Source organism: Dendrobium catenatum, unplaced genomic scaffold (assembly GCF_001605985.2).
Source record: "Dendrobium catenatum unplaced genomic scaffold, ASM160598v2 fragScaff_scaffold_80, whole genome shotgun sequence".
NCBI lineage: Eukaryota > Viridiplantae > Streptophyta > Magnoliopsida > Asparagales > Orchidaceae > Dendrobium > Dendrobium catenatum.
The window spans coordinates 36,877-55,866 of record NW_021318542.1 but is presented as its reverse complement, the minus strand read 5'-3'; the positions used below and the strand labels follow the sequence as shown (position 1 = coordinate 55,866).

Below are 18,990 nucleotides of genomic sequence, written 5' to 3'. Positions count from 1 at the left end.
TTTTATCATTGTACTCTTCTTTCTTGATGTTATATGTGAAATTTGATTGTGTTGATCAATCTGATTATTCTTTTGTCTTGGACCTCAAAGTATGTCGTGTATGATTGGAGGGGGGTTTACCCCCAACTTGGGTTCGAGTGCTTTGTACTTGAAATTTTTTTTTTTCTGTATAACACCCTAATGTTGTGTACCCGAGAGAACTGGTCGGGACTATGTTCTCAAGCACCCCATAGCTAAACGACAGAGAGCAGAGTGTTGTAACGGTATATATACGGCACTGCAGTGATGCAAGACAAAGGCTTGAGCGTTGCGGTGTTGCGAGACGGATTGGATGCTTTTTTTCACGATTTTTTTTATGAAGAATTGTGTCACTTGGGGTTATTTTACTTGGCTTTCTTTTGTATTTTGTATGTGTAGACATTAAAAATTGTGCTTGTGAGAAGAGAAGCAAGAAGAGAATGAGCGAGAAGAGACATCTGTACTTATTTCTCCTAATTTTCATAGTAGATTTCTTGGTATGGAGTGGCTCTGTGGTTTTTTTTCCTATTTTGAGTTTTTTCATATTAAATCCTGATGTCATTTACTTTTCTGATGCTTTTACTTTCTTGATTGTTTCGTCATTGTGGTGTTTACTCCTCATCCTCCCTCAACACTTGATCACTTTGGGTCGTTAATTCTAAACCCTAAAATTTGGGTTTAGAGTATTATTCGTTATGAAGTGTTATCTAGAAAGGCAGAAGAGCTCATCCGAAAATTTTAGGAGTATCTTAAAAATTATCAATTTATGCCCTCACTAATTTTAGGTCCTCCCCTATTGATAATCTTTTGGGATGAGGATTTTTTTCTGATGAGCAAAAATTTGACATAAATCCATTAATATAAGGTGAAGTTCTGATGAATTTTAATGATTTTTAAATGAATTTTTAGCTAAAAAATCACATTTTTATAGCAATGATATCACAACATGCAATTCAATGACGCATTATATGCTTAGTGCAAGCTAAGCAATAGTAGATAACATCATCACCCAATATTATGGCATCGCCATTCAAGATATATATTACGGTATGATCAGTACAATTTGACATAATTAGATATAATAATGTTTAAATGTGCGTAAATATAATATGTGGGAGTTTATTTTACTGTTTTATAAAGTTGTTATAGAGAAAATAAAAATTTAAAATTGTTATAGAAATCAATTTTCTAGTTAAAAAACCCACATAGTGATTAATGATATGTTTGGAACAATTTTTTTGTGTATTTTATTTTTTTAAGTCACAATCATAAATTTGTTTGACTACTATATATTTATTTTAGTCAATTTTCTCGTTACTTTTAAAAAACTTTTATGGTAGAACGTTGTTTTCTGCAACCATAAAAACAATGTTATTTTCTCCATACCAACTTCACAATTAACTTTATATAATATTACATCCATCCCAAATAGACCCTAAGGCTTTTGATGTTGTTACTGTCGCTTTAGTGAAAACAGTGACTAAATAAAAATTATGATTATGATTTGAAAAATTAAGCAGTAAAAAAGATGTCCCAAATGAAACCTCCATGGAATAATGCATGGAACATTAATTAATAAAATACCGACGCATAAGCATCTTCTTCATTATATTCCAGCAAAGTTAGTTTTTTTTTTTTTTTTTCATTTAGAGTTTTTTTGTAAAGAAATAAAAAAAATAATTTACAGCAATGGTTGTTTTTCTTATAAACCTTTCTTATTAATCTTGTCTCGCCCTGGAATATTCGCGGTGGTAGAGAAATATCAATTTTAACATCTTAGCGTTGTGCAAAGATCTAGCACACAAACAGATAAAAGATAGGATGTATCATTCATAAGAGAAAAAGATTTTTTATATGAAAACCCCTGAAAAAGAAAAATTCACGGGGTCTGCCCCAATTTGAATGAATTCACCAGTATTTGCAGTCGATTTCAAATGAGACTCTTTCTTGGGGTAAGGTGTTGGGTTGATGTAATAAATAAACATCATATAGAGTGCATTACATGTTGGGAGTCTGACGTCGTGCAGAAATCAATTCTTGATTTAATTTTTGAAGGTTCCAACTTGATTTTTGTCTCGTGATTTATGCCCGATCAAGATAATTTTCTAATGATATATCAAATCTAATTCAAATTGTATTCAAATGTCAACTTCTAAAAAGTGGGAGTGGTCATACCACTAAAATATTTTGTCTGAGATTTCGTTTGGGACGATTTTTTATTGCTTTTTAAAACAGAGTTTTAGTAAATTTTTTTTTTATTTTTTAATTAAAACTCCATTTTAGAAAGCAATGAAAAAGCGTCCCAAACGAAACCTAATTTATATATTTATTTCGAAAGCAACATTGAAGAACTGAACTTTTTTGACCCGCAAATTAACACAACTTCACACGTCTTTAATCCCATAGTTTTTTCCATTTGTCGCTTTCATTGCCAGCAAATGTTCTCTTAGAAATTAATATGATTTTAAACGATATAATTTATATGATTTAATTTTCATCAAAGAATAAAATAAAAATAAAAATCATTAATCCTAATTCCATAGCAATTCTGATAATTTTTAATTTCATCCAAATAAAATATGTATTTGAATATCTTGTAATTTTTTTTCCTTTACAGAATCATAGTGACGAAGTAATTATATAAAAAAGATTACGTCAGTATGAGCATGAGTATTTTAGAATTTACTTTATGATTAATATTTATTATGATATCATAAATTGCTAATTTTATCCTAATATAAACTATATCAACAAGTTTTGAAATATTTTTTCATGTATAAATATTTTTTATTTTTTTAATTTTTTTTTAAATTTTTTTAGTGATTATTTTGTTTGAAGTAAATGACTTATAAAGTATTGTACATACATGAGTTCTGAAAATATTAGTATTTAATATAAAGTAAAAGAAATGCATAGTAAACTTTTGATGTATATGAAGTGTGCAATAAATTGTATTTGAAAATTATTACATTTGAACAATTTTCAAATTCATTTATAATTTTCAATTTCACTATAAATTCTTTGTCGTTATTATTGTTCGCTAGCCACAGCCGTACTTCACCCGCCATCGATAGCTATTGTCATTGGCCATCACAAAATATTGTTGTTAATGTCACTGCCGCCTACTACCAATGGCTCAATTAATGTTCATAATAATTATGTCCCTCCCTCCTTTAGGTGCTTGGAATGTGCGGGGGTTTAATAACCCAGGTAAAGTTAAGATGTGCAAAGACCTTATTTCGAAGTTTAATCTGAAGCTTATTTGTATTTTAGAAGCTAAAATACAGCCTGATGCTCTACATAATGATTGGTTCAATTACACTCATTCTTTATTTGAGAATGAGAGCAGCTGTCATAACTTCACTTCTTCTTCTCCCGGCCGTATCTGGGTAAAATGGGATTCCTCCTCTCTGTTTTTCAATCCCATTTTCACCTCCTCTCAGGTTATCCATGGTTTGGTTAATTCGGGATGCTTGCCCCCTTTTTACCTCACGGTTATTTATGCTTCTAACTCTGTTGATGAAAGGAAGGACTTATGGGATTCTCTGTTGAACATTGCGGCTTCCATGGATGCCCCTTGGCTCTTAATGGGTGATCTTAACTGTCATAGATTTGATGAGGAAAAGGCGGGTATAATGAACGATTTGATTTTTGGCAAGAGCAATGATTGAATCGCAATCATATCATAAGGTGTGGGATGAGGAAGTTCAACACCAAATTCTAACAAAAACTTTCTGATCCGAATATTTTCTATTGCAATAGTTCTAACTCAGTTGAAGATCGTGCCACAGTTGTCTACTTTTTGGTACCCATAAAATAAGAGTTAAAATGAAAAAGACAGTATCTAGTGATCGACTTGCGATCATGCTAATCACCAGCCCAATCAACATCAACAAAAACGTGAAATATAATTTTGTAGATGTAATATATAAATCAAGTTAAGCATATTGAATTGATGATTTTGAGGGGAGTGTATGTTGTCCTCAAAGGATAAATCAGATCATGTTATGAAAAGATATTGAAGTACACCCATCTAGTGACAATATAGAGATGGATTGTGGAAAGGAAGAACTTTCACAAGTAGAGTTTCCTTTTTAATAGAGCTTGGATTAGTATGGATTTGCATTAACCAATGCCTGCCCACTGTAATAATGCAGTAGCATAATTGGTTTCATGAACATGAAGCTAGTCGTTGGAGCACCTGTAGACCAAGAAATGTGTACAGTTCTTCTATATGTTTCAGCTGAAATTTAAAATGAAGTTCTGCTGAAAAGTAGTGGACTATTTTGAATAATAATTCTCTTTCGAAAGTTAGAGCTGGTCGTTATTTGATGAAACTATGTGTTGCCTTCTTTATTGACAGAGCAGAAGATCTCCCAGTTTGGTTAGCTGCTACGGTTTTATTTGAGATGATTTTCTTACTGCTTCTTCAAGTAACTTTTTATACAAAAAATTTATTTTTTATACTAAAAAGTTATTTTATGAAACAATAAAAAAGCTGTCTCAAACGAGCCTACATCTTTTTCTAAAATAGATTTCGTTTTGTTATAGTGGAGAAATCCAATGAACTTTATATGAGAACTTTTTAAATGTTAGTTTGATCTATATGTTTTTGGCTTAATGATCGAAGTATTAAGAAAGAGCATAATGATTCTGTGGTTCTGAAACTCATTTCGATCTTCAAATTCATTGATTACTTTTCTTTCTAATCAAATAAGAAAACAAATCACTTTTCTTCTTCATTTTTTTCTCAACTAAACAAATAGGGGTAAAAAAATATATTTTACTTAAATTCCTTTAACATTACCGCGTCCATTTTCTTCTCATTTTCTCATATCCAATTCCTTCAAATCAAATAGAGTCTCACCAAATTGAAATTACTTTTTTTGTGTATTTCCGTATTATTTTTTTCAGAAGTAAAAGCTTTCTTAGGGTCTAGGGGTGAAGGCCCAACATGCATAGTAATTGATGCTATGGACTAAATAATCATGTATAATATTTGGTCACAAATCGAGCTTTGTAGTGATTATTGGATCATTTGATGTAATTTAAGAGTAAAGATTTCAGATCTTCGCATGACATTAAAAAATACAATCATTTTAATATTCATTACAAGCTTCTAATTAAATTCAAATCATATACTTCCATTAAGAACGAATACAGTTTTATAATATGTTAGGGTTGGTCAAGTTTTAAATTAGGAATTATGTTTGCCGATTTGCATATCAAATTAGCACAGAATTACAGGATAATGAGGATGCAGAACAATGTATGATCGATGCTATGAGTGCAATGACTTTAAATGTTTAAAACATTATGGAAGGGAAACAAATAAACACATACCTTAGGGGAGCCACAAAATAATTAAAGATCCTGCGAAGTGCCGGCCAAAGGGAATCTCTAATGCTAGATTAAAGGATCATTGGGAGAAGAGAAAGAGCAAAAAAGTGAAACCCACAGAGAGGAATCCTCCTACAAATATACATTTTACACTAGGAGAAACAGGAAGTCAGTCGTCCTTTATGTAACTGCTCAGTATAACTCGGTATTATTAGGTATTACTCAGTATTAATAGTTTTTATATTTTTTTTAACAAATATTTTGCTATAAGATTCAATTAAAACTTGCACTGTGTATGATGTATACATCTTTTACAATTTTCAAAAACAAATCCGGAAATTTTAATTTACTCGTTATAACCCGATATTAGTAGGTATTACTTGGTATTAAAAGTTTTTTGCTTCATTGAGAAATATTTTGCTATAAGGTTCAATTGTAAGTTGCACTCCGTTTGACGTATGCATCTTTTGCGATTTTAAAAAACAAATCCGAAAATTTTAAATTACTTGGTATTAGTAGGTATTGCTCGGTATTAGATGGTTTTTCTCATAGTTAATTTTTTTTTGTTATTAAGTATTGCATGGTATTTAGTGTTCATTTCGTGAACGAGAATTATATACAATCAAGTATATTTTTCCCTCATTGTATAAATCGATATTAATCGAAACATTGTAATTTATTTAAAATCACAGCAAAAAACACAAAAATGACCTATGCAAATTTATTTTTTTATTTCATATTAGTACATAAAAGGGCATATGCAAAATCAGCCCTGAATATAGACATATTACTTTGTCAATTCTTATGGATATCCCATTGAATAATATCATCTTGGATCACTGTTTTCATATAATTATAAACAAATACTCCACAATCAATGCTGTTGTCTTGTACTGGCAAAGTTTGGAATTGTTAGGATTGGACAGGTTCTTATATCATCGTCAAAAGCATTTTGTGTTTCAGCGTATAAATGAGATATCTAAAAAGGTAATAAAATTAAAATTTTAATATTCAATATCATAACTAAAATCAAATATAAATCTTACTAGCACTTACAACTTCAAGAGCCACAGCCTTGTGAGTGGCTTTGGGTAATGAATCCAAAAATTTATGAGTTTTTTTTTCCTTAGATTGCAGACCAGGAGTGTCCAATGCTTTTGGTTTATGATGGGAACAAGGATCAGATTAACATTCATAACAGAAGTTCTGGTGATATGAGCAATGAAAGCACTTATGTCTGTATTATTTCCGTGATGGTAATAACCCTGGAATAAATAGGATTTAAATTGAGAATTCCTTAAATGCACAGAAGTCCTGAATTACAAATGATAACTAGAAATAAAGATAAAAAGTTGGTTGAGTCATGGGATCAATTCATTCCTTTCGGATAATAAAATTCCAAAAGCATCAATATGATTGTTATCAAGCTCTTGTGACAGCAACAACTCATCCTATTGGCTTCTGTAAATAATTACATTTTCGCAGGAGAAAATAATATCACCCCTACATAATTCAGGTAATCTTCATTAAAAAATAAAAATATACATGAATACCAACAATACTGAGTATTTTGGTATCGGTACATATCAGTATTGAAAATATCTACTCGGTAGTTGGTGTTCCTACTATGTACAAGTTATAAATACTCAATACATGCAGCTTATAAATACCGAGCAATATCGAATTTATTATTACTCGGTACTGCTCGATGTTCATATTATGTACTCGGTACTATAAGCTTATGATCGGTCAATACTGCTTGGTATTTGGTGTTCGTACTTATTAATATCGAGCAATATTGAGTTTATTTTTTACTTGGTACTACTCATAATTCTTATTATCTACTCGGTGCATTAAGCTTATGATTGGTCGATACTGCTCGATATCTAGTATTCGTAATAGATACTTAACAATAAAAATTGATAAGACTCAGAACATTATAAAGTACAGTTTAATATTTTTTGAAACTTATTAATATCGAGCAATACTGAGTTTATTTCTTATTCGGTACAGCTCAGTATTTTTATTATCAACTCGGTACAATAAGCTTATGATCGTTGTACTTATCGATAATGTTCGATACAATAATTAAATAAATGAATTACATGGCTCGATAATCATCGATACTCACTTATCCTTAAACTTCTTCAGAAAATTATTAATGGAAATCGGTTTCTCTTTATTTAATAATAATCGTGCTAGGTACTCCAATATTTTTGACTATGGTCGTTCAATTATTTTTTATTCATTAACTTCATGAACTACAATAGTTGGAGCATCAGCCGAAGCAGCAACAGTAGCCTTCATTTTTAATTCATCAACTTCAGAAGCATTAACAGCAACCGGAGCAGCAGTAGTAGTGGCAGCACTAGCCTTTATTTTTAATTTTGTAGAAGCGCGAATGGCAGGCTTTCTTCCTCTGCATTAAGTTTGTTTTTTACTATTTTTTTCAATAGAAGGATCAGCCACATGAATCGAAGTACTCTCAACTCTCTTCTTCTTCATGTCACCTGTTGTGAATGGAGTTTTAACCCGTTTCCTTTTTCTATCATTCCTCAGCTATACCGTCGAGCAATGCCTCCCCGATTTGATGAAGCAAATTCCTCATCTTCTGATTGGCTCACATCCTTATCTTCTAAGGATTCATGTACTTAGGCATGAGATTGGGTAACAACCACATCCATCACTTCCAAATCTGCCTCTTTGTAATTTCCTCAACAATTTGGTCGACAGATTTGGCTAATTCGTTCAAATTGTTATGGTCAGATATAGTTCTTGAAGAAGATTTTTGTGGACTTTCACTCCTATTTGATTTAAAAGAGACAGGAAAATTATCAGTCAAGAATTTTTCTATTACAACAAATTTCAATTTAATCTCGTCTTTTATGTCAAATATTGTTTGTTCCAATGCCGCAATTCTCCCTTCAAGTATAATATTCGATCGTTTGGCCGATGACACTTTTTTGACCAGTGTGTTTTGCTGGGTAATAAGTTTGTTTCCTCTGAAACAGGATGATTTGGATGAGGATCAGGGGTTGATTCATTCTGTGCGGTCTTACTGGTGCTTGGCGGTTGGCTAGGAAATTCAGTTGAGCTTGTCATTCTAATTGGACCGTCTGAACTTGGTGGAGATGGAGTTGGGGGCTTAGAAGATATGTTTGTGGTTGTGTGTGGGATAAGTATAATTTACAGATGCTCTTCTACTGGATATGTAGAAGAACACTCAAGTAAAGTCTTCTTAGCATCTGTAATTCCTTGTAAATGCGTGAAAATCTACAACAAAATGTGTTTATAGTTATAAAAAATATATAAATAAATTAGAAATTTAGATGACTACACCTAGGTTTGCTACCTTAGCATCCTAAAGGTCAACAAATTTTTAACATCTTTATCTCTATAATTAAATTTTTCATCCCACCAAATGAGACGGGGTCGAGCTATATCATCCACTACGTGGTGGAACTTTGTATTTTCAAAAAATCATATGTGTAAAAAAATAAAACCAAATAATTCAATATAATAATGATAAAAAAAATAATTGACAATAGTAAAGTAAATAAAATCAAGCCATATTTGTAATAAATACTCACAATTATAATCATCACAAATCCATTTACATATGCTAGTGAATAACCTTTTGATTCTTTTTTTGCAATTGCATTAAATTCAATCACGAGGAAATCCCTAATGGATTGAGGCTAGTTGTATGTTCCAAAATTTTCGACATTCTTTGCAACGTCCAATATTGCAGATGGTACACGGAAGTTGACCATTGGAAAGAACATGTTAAACAATAAGTACACAATGAATTCTTTCACTACATTATCTACTGGAGTTGACACATCCAATTTCTCAATATCATGCCTTATATTATTTGCTGTCACTCCAGTCATTGTAGCAGTACCTGTCTCAAATTTAATTCCTCTGTTGGGCAAGCCAAGAATCAAAGCAATTTCATCAGATGTGAAAGGTAACATCTTGCCAATAATAACAAAACATTCAGACTGCATGTCCCACTTCGATAGTAACATATAAACAATTAGAACATTATGAGGGAATCGAGGAAGTAATAGGAACTGATTAATATGTAGCTGGCATAGTCTTGTAACTAACAGCTCCCTAAATTTCACAGCCATTTGATTACAAACTTCTCTAAAAGTTGAAGTATGACATCTGAAATGGATCTTGAGGGAATATCCCTGCATAATAAAGAATAAAAAACAAAACTTATGTAAATACCGAGTATTAGTTTCAAGTACCGAGTAATATTACAGAGGATTCATAGTGATCACATATACACGGTATTTTCATGATATATCTATTCAAACAATATGCACTATTTTAAAACTCCATTAATGTTGTAAATTATCAATACTGATAAATACAGATAAAAAATTAATTAGTAATACCTAATACCGATTAGTACCGAACATTACTACGAACTACCAAACATGAAACTCTGTTTGATTTTAAACATTCTCACAGTATACATTGAAATTTTTACACTAAAAAGAAAGTTAGTAAGTTAACCCTAACCCTAAAAATATGATTTTAAAATTTTTTAACCAGAAAAACTATATGACAAGAATAAATGTTCTTCGGAAGAAATTTTTAACCTGAGGCATCATTTCTCTGAAGGTATTCGATCGAAAATTTGCTTCGAACTCACGGCAAATGCTTGCAAACTACGAAGGAAAGGAACAGTTACAGAAGTCGCTTCGTCTTTGAATTTAATAAAGCGAAGTGAAAATCTACAAGGTAGGAACTTATTTAAAATATTACTATACTTTGATGGGCTGGTTGTCGGGTCATCATGGATTTATAATACGCACGTGCGACTTACCCACTAAGCGTCGGGTCGGGTCCACGGTTTTGTGCCTGCTACGTGGCGCTATCTCAGTGGTTACCGAATGTAGAGCTACGTCTGGTCACCGGACCAAATAAAAGTTCCAATTGAAGAGGAATAAAAGAAATTTATGTGAGCTCTCTCTCCCTCTCTTTTTCTCTCTTTTCGAAGAAGCTAGAGCTTCTTCTTTCTCCTGAGAATTGCCCAACATAGTAGGCCTGTCAACATTTGACACGACCCGAAAACCCGACCCGAACCCGACCAGAGAAATTCGGGTTAGGGTCAACCCGAACCCGAAACGGTTCGGGTTCTGGTTTTTGACCCGTATGGCATTTCGGGTCGGGTTTGAGTCAACCCGGGTAACCCGAAAATGACCCGTTTGACCCGTTTTCACATTTATTCATTTAACATTTTAATTTTTAAGTTTTAAGTAGCCATCCCATTATCGAGCTGTCGAGCGAGACTGCGAGCGTTCAGTTTGTGAGTCGTGACTTCGTCTCTCTTCGAGCGAGAAAACCCTAAGCTCTTTGCGCCTCTGCGGTCGATTTCGCTGAGATCTCCTCCTCTGTGCCTCTGCGGCTCTTTGATTCTTCCGTTCTTCGTCAATCGTCAATCGTCATCGACTCATCGGCTCATAAGCTCGTTGGTTTGATCTTTTGGTTAACTTGCTTTCGGTTATCTTTGAAGTCTGAAGTCAAGCAATGAGTGTTGCAAATTTTTATGATTTTTTGTTACGGAAGCATTGATTTTTTTTAGTTATTTGCTTCTTCGATTCTTCCTTCCAATTTGAAGTTGCTGTGGCAGTGTGGCGTTGAAATACCGATTAGGGTTTCACATTTTGTGCTTTAGCTGTTTAGTTTTTTATGAATTTTTATCTTAAGATGCAGTTAATTAGTTTATTATGAAATCATAAAGACATAAACAGATTTTTGTTGAGATTCGGTTTAGGGTTTTTTGAAAATTGAAGTTCCGACTTTATGTTAGCACTTAGCAGTTGGCTAGGCTTTCTTTGGACTTTGATTATATGTTATGGCAAATTAAAATTGGCATTATCTATTAGCAGTTGGCTTGTCTTTTTGTTAGCATTTGGTTGCTGCCTGTGTCCTGTGGGTTGTCGGCCTTGTGGTTGTTAATCTGTTATTGGCCTTGTGAGTTGTGGCTGTGATTCACTGATTCTGTGTATGAGTGTATCAGTGATAAGTGGCTCAGTGTATTGAATTTGACTATATGTCTATATGCAATTACAATAATTTCATACTATTTCACTGAGTTTGTATTTTGTGTGTTGGATATTTTTTTAAGGTAAATTATCATTTTTCATTTGTATAATTTGATTTAATTTTTGCAATAGATGGAGGATTCAAACACACTTCCTGAAAATTATATTCAAGAAAATGATGAAGTTCGCATTGAAGACAATGTGGTAGAGGGATTAGATGCATCTAATGATGCATGTGATGATGGTTCAGTCATCATTAAGAAGCGTAGAAGGATGACTTCCAAGGTTTGGGATCATTTTGAGATGTTACCTAATCCTACATATGATAAATAAAGGTGTAAATGCAAAAGATGTGGTGCTCAATACTTATGTGATAGTAAAAATGGCACTGGCAACTTAAGGAGATGTTTTGCACTTTTGCTGAACTTTAATATTCTGACTTCTGAGCTGTTCAGTTTATTGCTGGTTCTTTCTGATATTTTGTTGTTGTCTTGAAGTGATGATGCGATGATGATCAACCTTCTCAAATGATATGTTTTGTTGTACATTTTAAAATTTTGTTTAACAATTAATTGAAGGGTACATATTTTTATTTGTAATTAAATACAAAACCCCAAAATTTTAATTTTTATCGGGTCAAACGGGTCGGGTCGGGTTGACCCAACCCCGAAGCGAGTCGGGTTCGGGTCTAGCAAAATGACCCGTTTCCAAAAACGGGTTGGGTTCGGGTTGACCCATATGAACCCAGGTCAGTTTCGGGTTGAACCGGAACCCGACCCGTGACCCGGTTTTGACAGGCCTACAACATAGTATGTTATTATAATAGAGTTTGAGGCAGGTTAAATCAATAAAAGATGCTTAATGATCAAAGGATATAATAGGTTAGCGAGTAGTCACTAAATAATCATATCCATTTAAGTAGGGAAATTAAGAGATGTGGACTTGAAGACTATGATGCCGGTCGATGTACAAAATTTTGGCTTCGTTTGAGGCAAGTTTCTTATTTTTTTTAAAAGTAATTTTTAGTTTAAAATTTTAGTTAAAAAAATTTTTATACTAAAAATTAACTTAAAAATAGTAAAAAAAATTTCCAAATAAAACCTTAGTAAATCGGATGGAAGACAATGCTTAAAGAGAAGGTAAATAAGGCTGTTGATCGAATATAAACCTATAAACGAGGAGGAGCATATATCAAAGTAATGGAAGTGGACATCAGGAAAACGATGGTGGGTGTTAATAGAGAAATAATATAACAGAGAAAACACTCGTGCTTCTTTCTTTCTACTAGTAATTATGATGATTCCTGCGCACACTAAATCCACTATTATGAGCATAAGTGCAATAAGCATCATATGCTTCTTTCTCATTTTTCTACACATGTAAAGAGAAAAAAAGCTCGTCAAAAGCATAGAAAAGGCGGAACAAATGCGTAGTAACAGCGCAACAAGAGCGTAGAAAATACGCAGTGAAAGATTAGCAAAAGTACCACCTTTCAAAAGTGCAGTGATAGCGCATCAATACCGTATCAAAATTACAGTAATTGTACATTTTAAGCAAAAGTACATCAAACATTCAGTATTGACGTAGCAAAAGTTCGGTGAAAGTGTCTTGAAAGCGTTATTTCAAATACAGTTAAAATACAGAAAAAGCATAGTAGCATATTGCAAAGTTTCGGTATTCAGTATTCAAGTCCTTATTTATACACAACCTTGGAAACCCTTTAGAACAACTTAAGATGGGGTAGAAATTTACTAATAAGTTGAAACCAACATTCCATTTCCGCGAATATTGCAAAGTTCTTCTATTTTTTCTTTCTGGGCATGTATGACAAGTCCTAAAATATTTGGATTTGGGAGCTCTCGCACATTTTTTCTTAAAATTAATGAAGCGCCAACCCTTTATCACGGCATTTAAAAAGTAAAAAAATGTGGGTTAGTCGAGTCGGTCAGGCTAACAATACATAAAGAAAAGATAATATACAAAAGAAAAATCCAAGTGTCTCTTTGACATGTCTGATGTCTGGTTTTAATTGGAGTCCGAACATAGAGCTACATCCGGACTCCGTTATGTCCGGAGCATAGAGCTACATCCGGACTCCGCTATGTCCGGAGTATGTCCAGACTCCGCACCAAATAATTTCTCCTTCAAACCCTGTCTTCCTCCTCACACAAGAAGCCAAGCCGAACTCCAACCCTAACCCTCTCTTGGACGTCTCCCTTTTTCTCTCAACTCGAAAAACCAGAAATCCCAATGAATGAATCGCAAAAACTTCTCTGCCCTTTCTTAAAACCCGCACCCTGCTTTTATAGGGGTAAAGACTAATAAAGAAAGCGGAAAAGGCATAATAGACATTAAGTTAATTAATTTTTATTAATAGAGTAATTAAAATTAATCAGATTATTTTATTTCAAAACGCTTATATTTGGGAATCAGTCAAGATTTACAAACCTTATCAGGAATAGTGGGATAAAATAGATTACTAAGAACTTAAATTTTTCGTGGATCTTTGGAGAAAAAAATTACTTGAGGATATCCTAATACAAATTTTATAAAGATTAGCTCCGAATTATTTGTATTTGCTTTAAAATTAGTGATATTTCTATGTAGAATTTGTTATAATATTCTCAAGGCAAATATAACAGTTTTCAAGTTCATCCTAATTTAATTTGTATTGCACTAAGTGATCCTCCTTTGCAATTTGATCATCAAGGTTTTTTTTTGGTCAGATTCATTTATCTTCCTATTTTTAATTTTAATTGATTAAAATAACCTTTTTTATATTCAGTTTTTTAAAATTAAATTAAAATATGCAAATATGCATTTGATGAATAATTTGATGCTTGTTTATATATTGTTTATTTATTTATATAATTAAATAAATTTGAATAAAAAATTTAAAAATTATTATATAATAAAGAGTTTGAAGCTTGTTTATATTCATGAATTTTTATGTTTGATAATAAATTCAAAAATTAGTTGATTAGCTTCTTTAGCTAAGAACAATAACAATATGCCGGATTAATATTCAAAAAGTTGTCGTTGCAATTTCAAAAGATGAAAATAAAATATCGTCCACCACAATCTCGCTTTTGGTAATTGAATTATATATTTATATTATTGGAATCAATAAGATATTAAAAAGAATTATTTAGATTTCAGTTGTGAATGATTCACAACATATATAACGAAGCATTAAAAGAAGAATATATTTATATATAAAGGGATACAAACAGCTCGTTAATGCTGAGATAGCATTCTTCACATTTCATATATATATATATATCAAACAAATAAGAAGAAAGAAGTTTGCAGCTTATATATTTTGAAATTTTCATTAAAGTAGTTGGACCTATTATCAGTGCTGAAAATAAATATGAGAAATGTGAGCAATCTTGTGACAATCGGAGCCTACACCCTTTCGATAGCGCTCAAATAACTCTGGACGACAAAACGAAATTGATAGAACTTTCAAAGAGGGAGGAAGGTTCGGTAATTCCCGAAGCATAGGAACTTTAGAAATATATAGACAATGAAGTGAAGATAAGCTTTCCAAGGAGGAAGGGATAGACTCCAAGGATTTGAACTGTCGAAAATCCAGCTCACAAAGAGAAGAACTAACATTCAGAAACCAATCCTCCGCCTCATTTGGAAATGAAACCAGCTCATCATTATCCACAATTGAAAGGCTTTTTAAGGAGGCGATACTCCTCAATGGCTCCATTAGCAACACTGATGGATCACTTATCCTGAGATCGCTAAGTACCATGAGATGGCAATTATTAGTTGTTCGCATTTCTCCGAGAGAGATCAGATTGGGGCAATCTCTAATTGTCAAGTATCTTAGTGCTGCAAGTCTTGCTATTTCATCAGCCAGAGGAAGAGATGTAATGTTTGGACAGTGACTGACCAATAATGTTTCAAGGGGAATAGGATTTGAACTGCTACAAAAATTCAATGTCGTCCACCCAAATCTACATACCTTCAATTTCTTGAGCTTAGAAGGAAAAGAGGGCAACTCTTTCAACTTCGGGCAGTTTTCTAGCTCCAGTTCAATTAAGCTAGGAAACAAACATCCATCTTCAGCAGCTGCTCCTGCCTCAAACCAATCCTCTAATGCTATTAAGCCGCGAATATGCAAAACCTCTAGCAATGGGAAGGCATGGTATTTATCATTCCCATTAAATTTACTTTCGAGCCATTTTACTTTCGGCATGTCATAAAGTTCTAGAGACTTGAGGAAGGGAAGTTGTCCCAAAGGAGGAAGATTCCCACTCACTGCAATTTTTCAAATTGATTTCCTCTAGATTGAAGATCGGAGTAGATGTGATGTTTTGACAGTCAGAGACCTTTAATGTTTCAACGGGAATAGGATTTGAATTGCTACAAAAATTTAAAGTCGTCCACCCAATGTTTTCTATGTACAATCTCTTGAGCTTAGAAGGCAAAGAGAGCAACTCTTTCAACTTCGGGCAGTCACATAGATACAGTCCAATTAAGCAAGGAAACAAACATCCATCTTCAGCAGCTACTCCTGCCTCAAACAAATCCTCTAATGCTTCTAATTCGTAAATATATAACACCTCTAGCGATGGAAAGGCACGGTATTTATCATTCCCATTAAATTTACTTTCCAGACATCTTACTTTCGGCATGTTAGAAAGGGTCAGAGACTTGAGAAAGGGAAGTTGCCCAAAAGGTGGAAGAGTTTCACACTCCAAGCATTTTGTCAATATGATTTTTTCTAGATTCAAGATTGGATTGACATTGTTCATCCATATTGCAGACCTTGCACCCATATGTATTTATATATGCTCAGATTCCTTAGACATTTTGGAGGCTGAAGGTTGTCGAGCACGTTCTCATTTAAATCGATGTTCCTCAAATCAGCGTAACTCCAACATAAGGTCAAATCTGTGAGCCTCCTCTTTTCACATAATTTGGCACTACAAGCCTCCTCAGCATTCTTAACATTTTCAAGGCAATTGATTTCTAATTTGCGAAGTTCATTCATATTCTCCAACTCCCCAATTCTATAACCACTCACATCTCTAAGATAAAACATTTCCAGTTCTTGAAGAGACTTTAGCTTCCCAATCCCACATATCGATGAAATACAAACCTCGAGAGATTTCAAGTAACGCAAGTTAGAAAGGTTATTAATGTCACTTGGTAAAAAATCATTAACATAAACCTGCTCTGCGCCATCATAGATTATGTATTGCAAGTGATAGAGATTACTTAGAGATCTTGGCAGCATTGTCAAATTATAATCAATCTTTAAGCATCGAAGATGTATCAAATTTCCAATCTCCTCAGGCATCATTTCCAACCATGGAGAACATACATTTAATAAGCGTAGACTTCTCGATGCTTTGAATATTTCAATAAGTGCACTGCAAAGATCCTGATCAGAAGCTTTAGAGAACAAGATAAGAGAATGCAAATATTTAAACTGCCCTATCATTTTTATGATGTCTGGATTTGTAGTTTCAACAAACAAGTGTCGAAGAGTCTTAGGAATTATAGAAGGCAATTTTGTACCATCCTCAACTCTTAAACATTCATGTTTGGAAACTGATTGTGCCAATTGATGCATTAAATCATGCATCTTGTAGAATCGTTGATGTCCAGAATCTTTAAACTTATCAAAGAAAGATTTTTTAACCAAAACATCAAAATACGTTCCTCCAATATCCTCCATAGTCCATTCTTGATCATTAGGTTGCTGAATGAAACCCAATGCAATCCACATTTTGACTGAATCATCTTTATCAAACCTATAACCTTGTGGAAATATTGAACAAAATGCGAAACAATTTTGTAGATAATTTGACAGAACTATATAGCTCAGTCTTAAGATGGAATTGATAGAATTCTGACCCAATAAATTGCTTTCTAGAACTGTCCTCCAATGCCTTTCATCCAAGTTGTCCTTCAGAACACCACCAATGACTTTAGCTGCCAATGGAGATCCTAAAAGCTTTTTAACTATCTCTCCAGCAATGGCTCTTAATTTTTTATAATCGTCAGAGGGGTTCTCTACACCAGCAAATGCATGAGAGTTGAGGAGCTGCAAACACTCATCTTCCTCCAAGCCATTTATTTTTACTTTTTCCGTCTTCTTTTTAATTACCTTATCAAACATTAGTGCAACAGAGTCCGTTCGAGTTGTTACCAGAATCTTACTACCAAAACCCCCAGAAGCTAGAGGGGCGAGCACATCCTCCCATTTGCTTTTATCCTTCTCCTCATCCTCCTCCCAAATATCATCCAGCCCAAGTAAGAACTTTTTGGACATAATCTCAGTCCGAAGACTATCTTGAAGTGCCTCAAGTGTCTCTAAACGAGGCCTCTTCTTCTTAAGAGATTCCAACAAATCTGCAATGACTTTTTTCACATCAAAGTTGTTGGAAACACAAACCCACATTTTAAGATCAAATTCCTTTGTAATTTCATCATCTTTATAAACATGTTGCAAGAGAGTAGTCTTCCCCATACCACCATGCCCCACTATAGATAGAAGAGAAATGTTTCTGTACAAATCAGTTCCCCGATGTTCATTTGATGGATTCCTCAGCCAGTTCATAACAATCTCCTTATCCTTGCGCCGCCCGATGAGATAATTCTTAGGAAAAGATCCTGTTTCACGTGTTTTGTAGAAATCAACCTCCTTCTCCTTCTGTTCCTGCTTCGCGCTGTCTAAAAGAGGAAGGAAAGTAGTAACATCAGCCGAAACTTTATCAAGTTTCTGCACAGCCTCCTCCAGTCGCTTCAAGTTGGGATCCCTTTTGAGACCTCGTTCGCCAATTTTGAGAATTTTATGAGCACTTTCAAATAGGAAGCTCGTGACCTTTCGTTTCTGGTCAAATTAATTAGAAATATATTATCAATTCGCGAGCAGAATCAAATAGGAAGCAGGCGGTGGCGGAACAAACCTTTGTTTCTTCCGTGTTTTTGGGGAGCTGCTGTTTAAGCTTCATGTACTCAAACTCATCGAGCACATCATCTGCCTCATCAATGGCATCTCGCAGCTGCCAAATCCATTCGTGGAGAGGCGTGTTATTATGGCCTCCAATTTTTGCTTGGCTCGAAGCAAACTCGAGGACAGCTTGGATCTTAGGGTGGTTCTCTCGCAGGCTTTCCAGCTCCTTCTTCATGCCTGTTTGCCATCCTACTTGATCTTCCAGGTAACCAGAGCAAGCGTTGATGATCTTCTCCATGATTGGACCAACAAACCATTCCGCCATGGCTCCGATGATCGAGGTAGAGAGAGCAGAACAACTGAACAGTAGGAGAAACAGAGATTGGACTTTTAGAAGAGGTATTTTCCAATAGATGATTGCCTTGTTAAGGGGAAGCCTTCATTTCGACCGTTCCTTTGAAATCGGACGGCTTCGCGGATATGTGAACAACCTTAGTCAAGTAAACGGAGAATAAGTGAGAGAGAAGACGAAGCTGCCGCGTCGTCGTAAGTTCACGACTGAAGTCTTCGTTTTATAATAAGAAAATGAATGTATTTACAAGTCAAGAATGGTACAGGGTGAAAAAGAGGAAGAGTGTTGAAAGA

The 18,990-nt window shown here is 33.9% G+C and overlaps 1 protein-coding gene across 1 annotated transcript; it reads right to left on the bottom strand.

Moving 5' to 3' along the window:
* Positions 1-16,191: 16,191 nt before the first annotated feature.
* Positions 16,192-18,670, bottom strand: LOC110104461 (putative disease resistance protein RGA3). Its single transcript, XM_028696095.1, has 3 exons — positions 18,359-18,670; positions 17,922-18,282; positions 16,192-17,801 (listed from the first exon to the last, which is right to left on the bottom strand). Exons 1-3 carry the CDS (start codon positions 18,668-18,670, stop codon positions 16,192-16,194), a joined length of 2,283 nt encoding a protein of 760 aa, XP_028551928.1.
* Between the last annotated feature and the right edge of the window lie 320 nt (positions 18,671-18,990).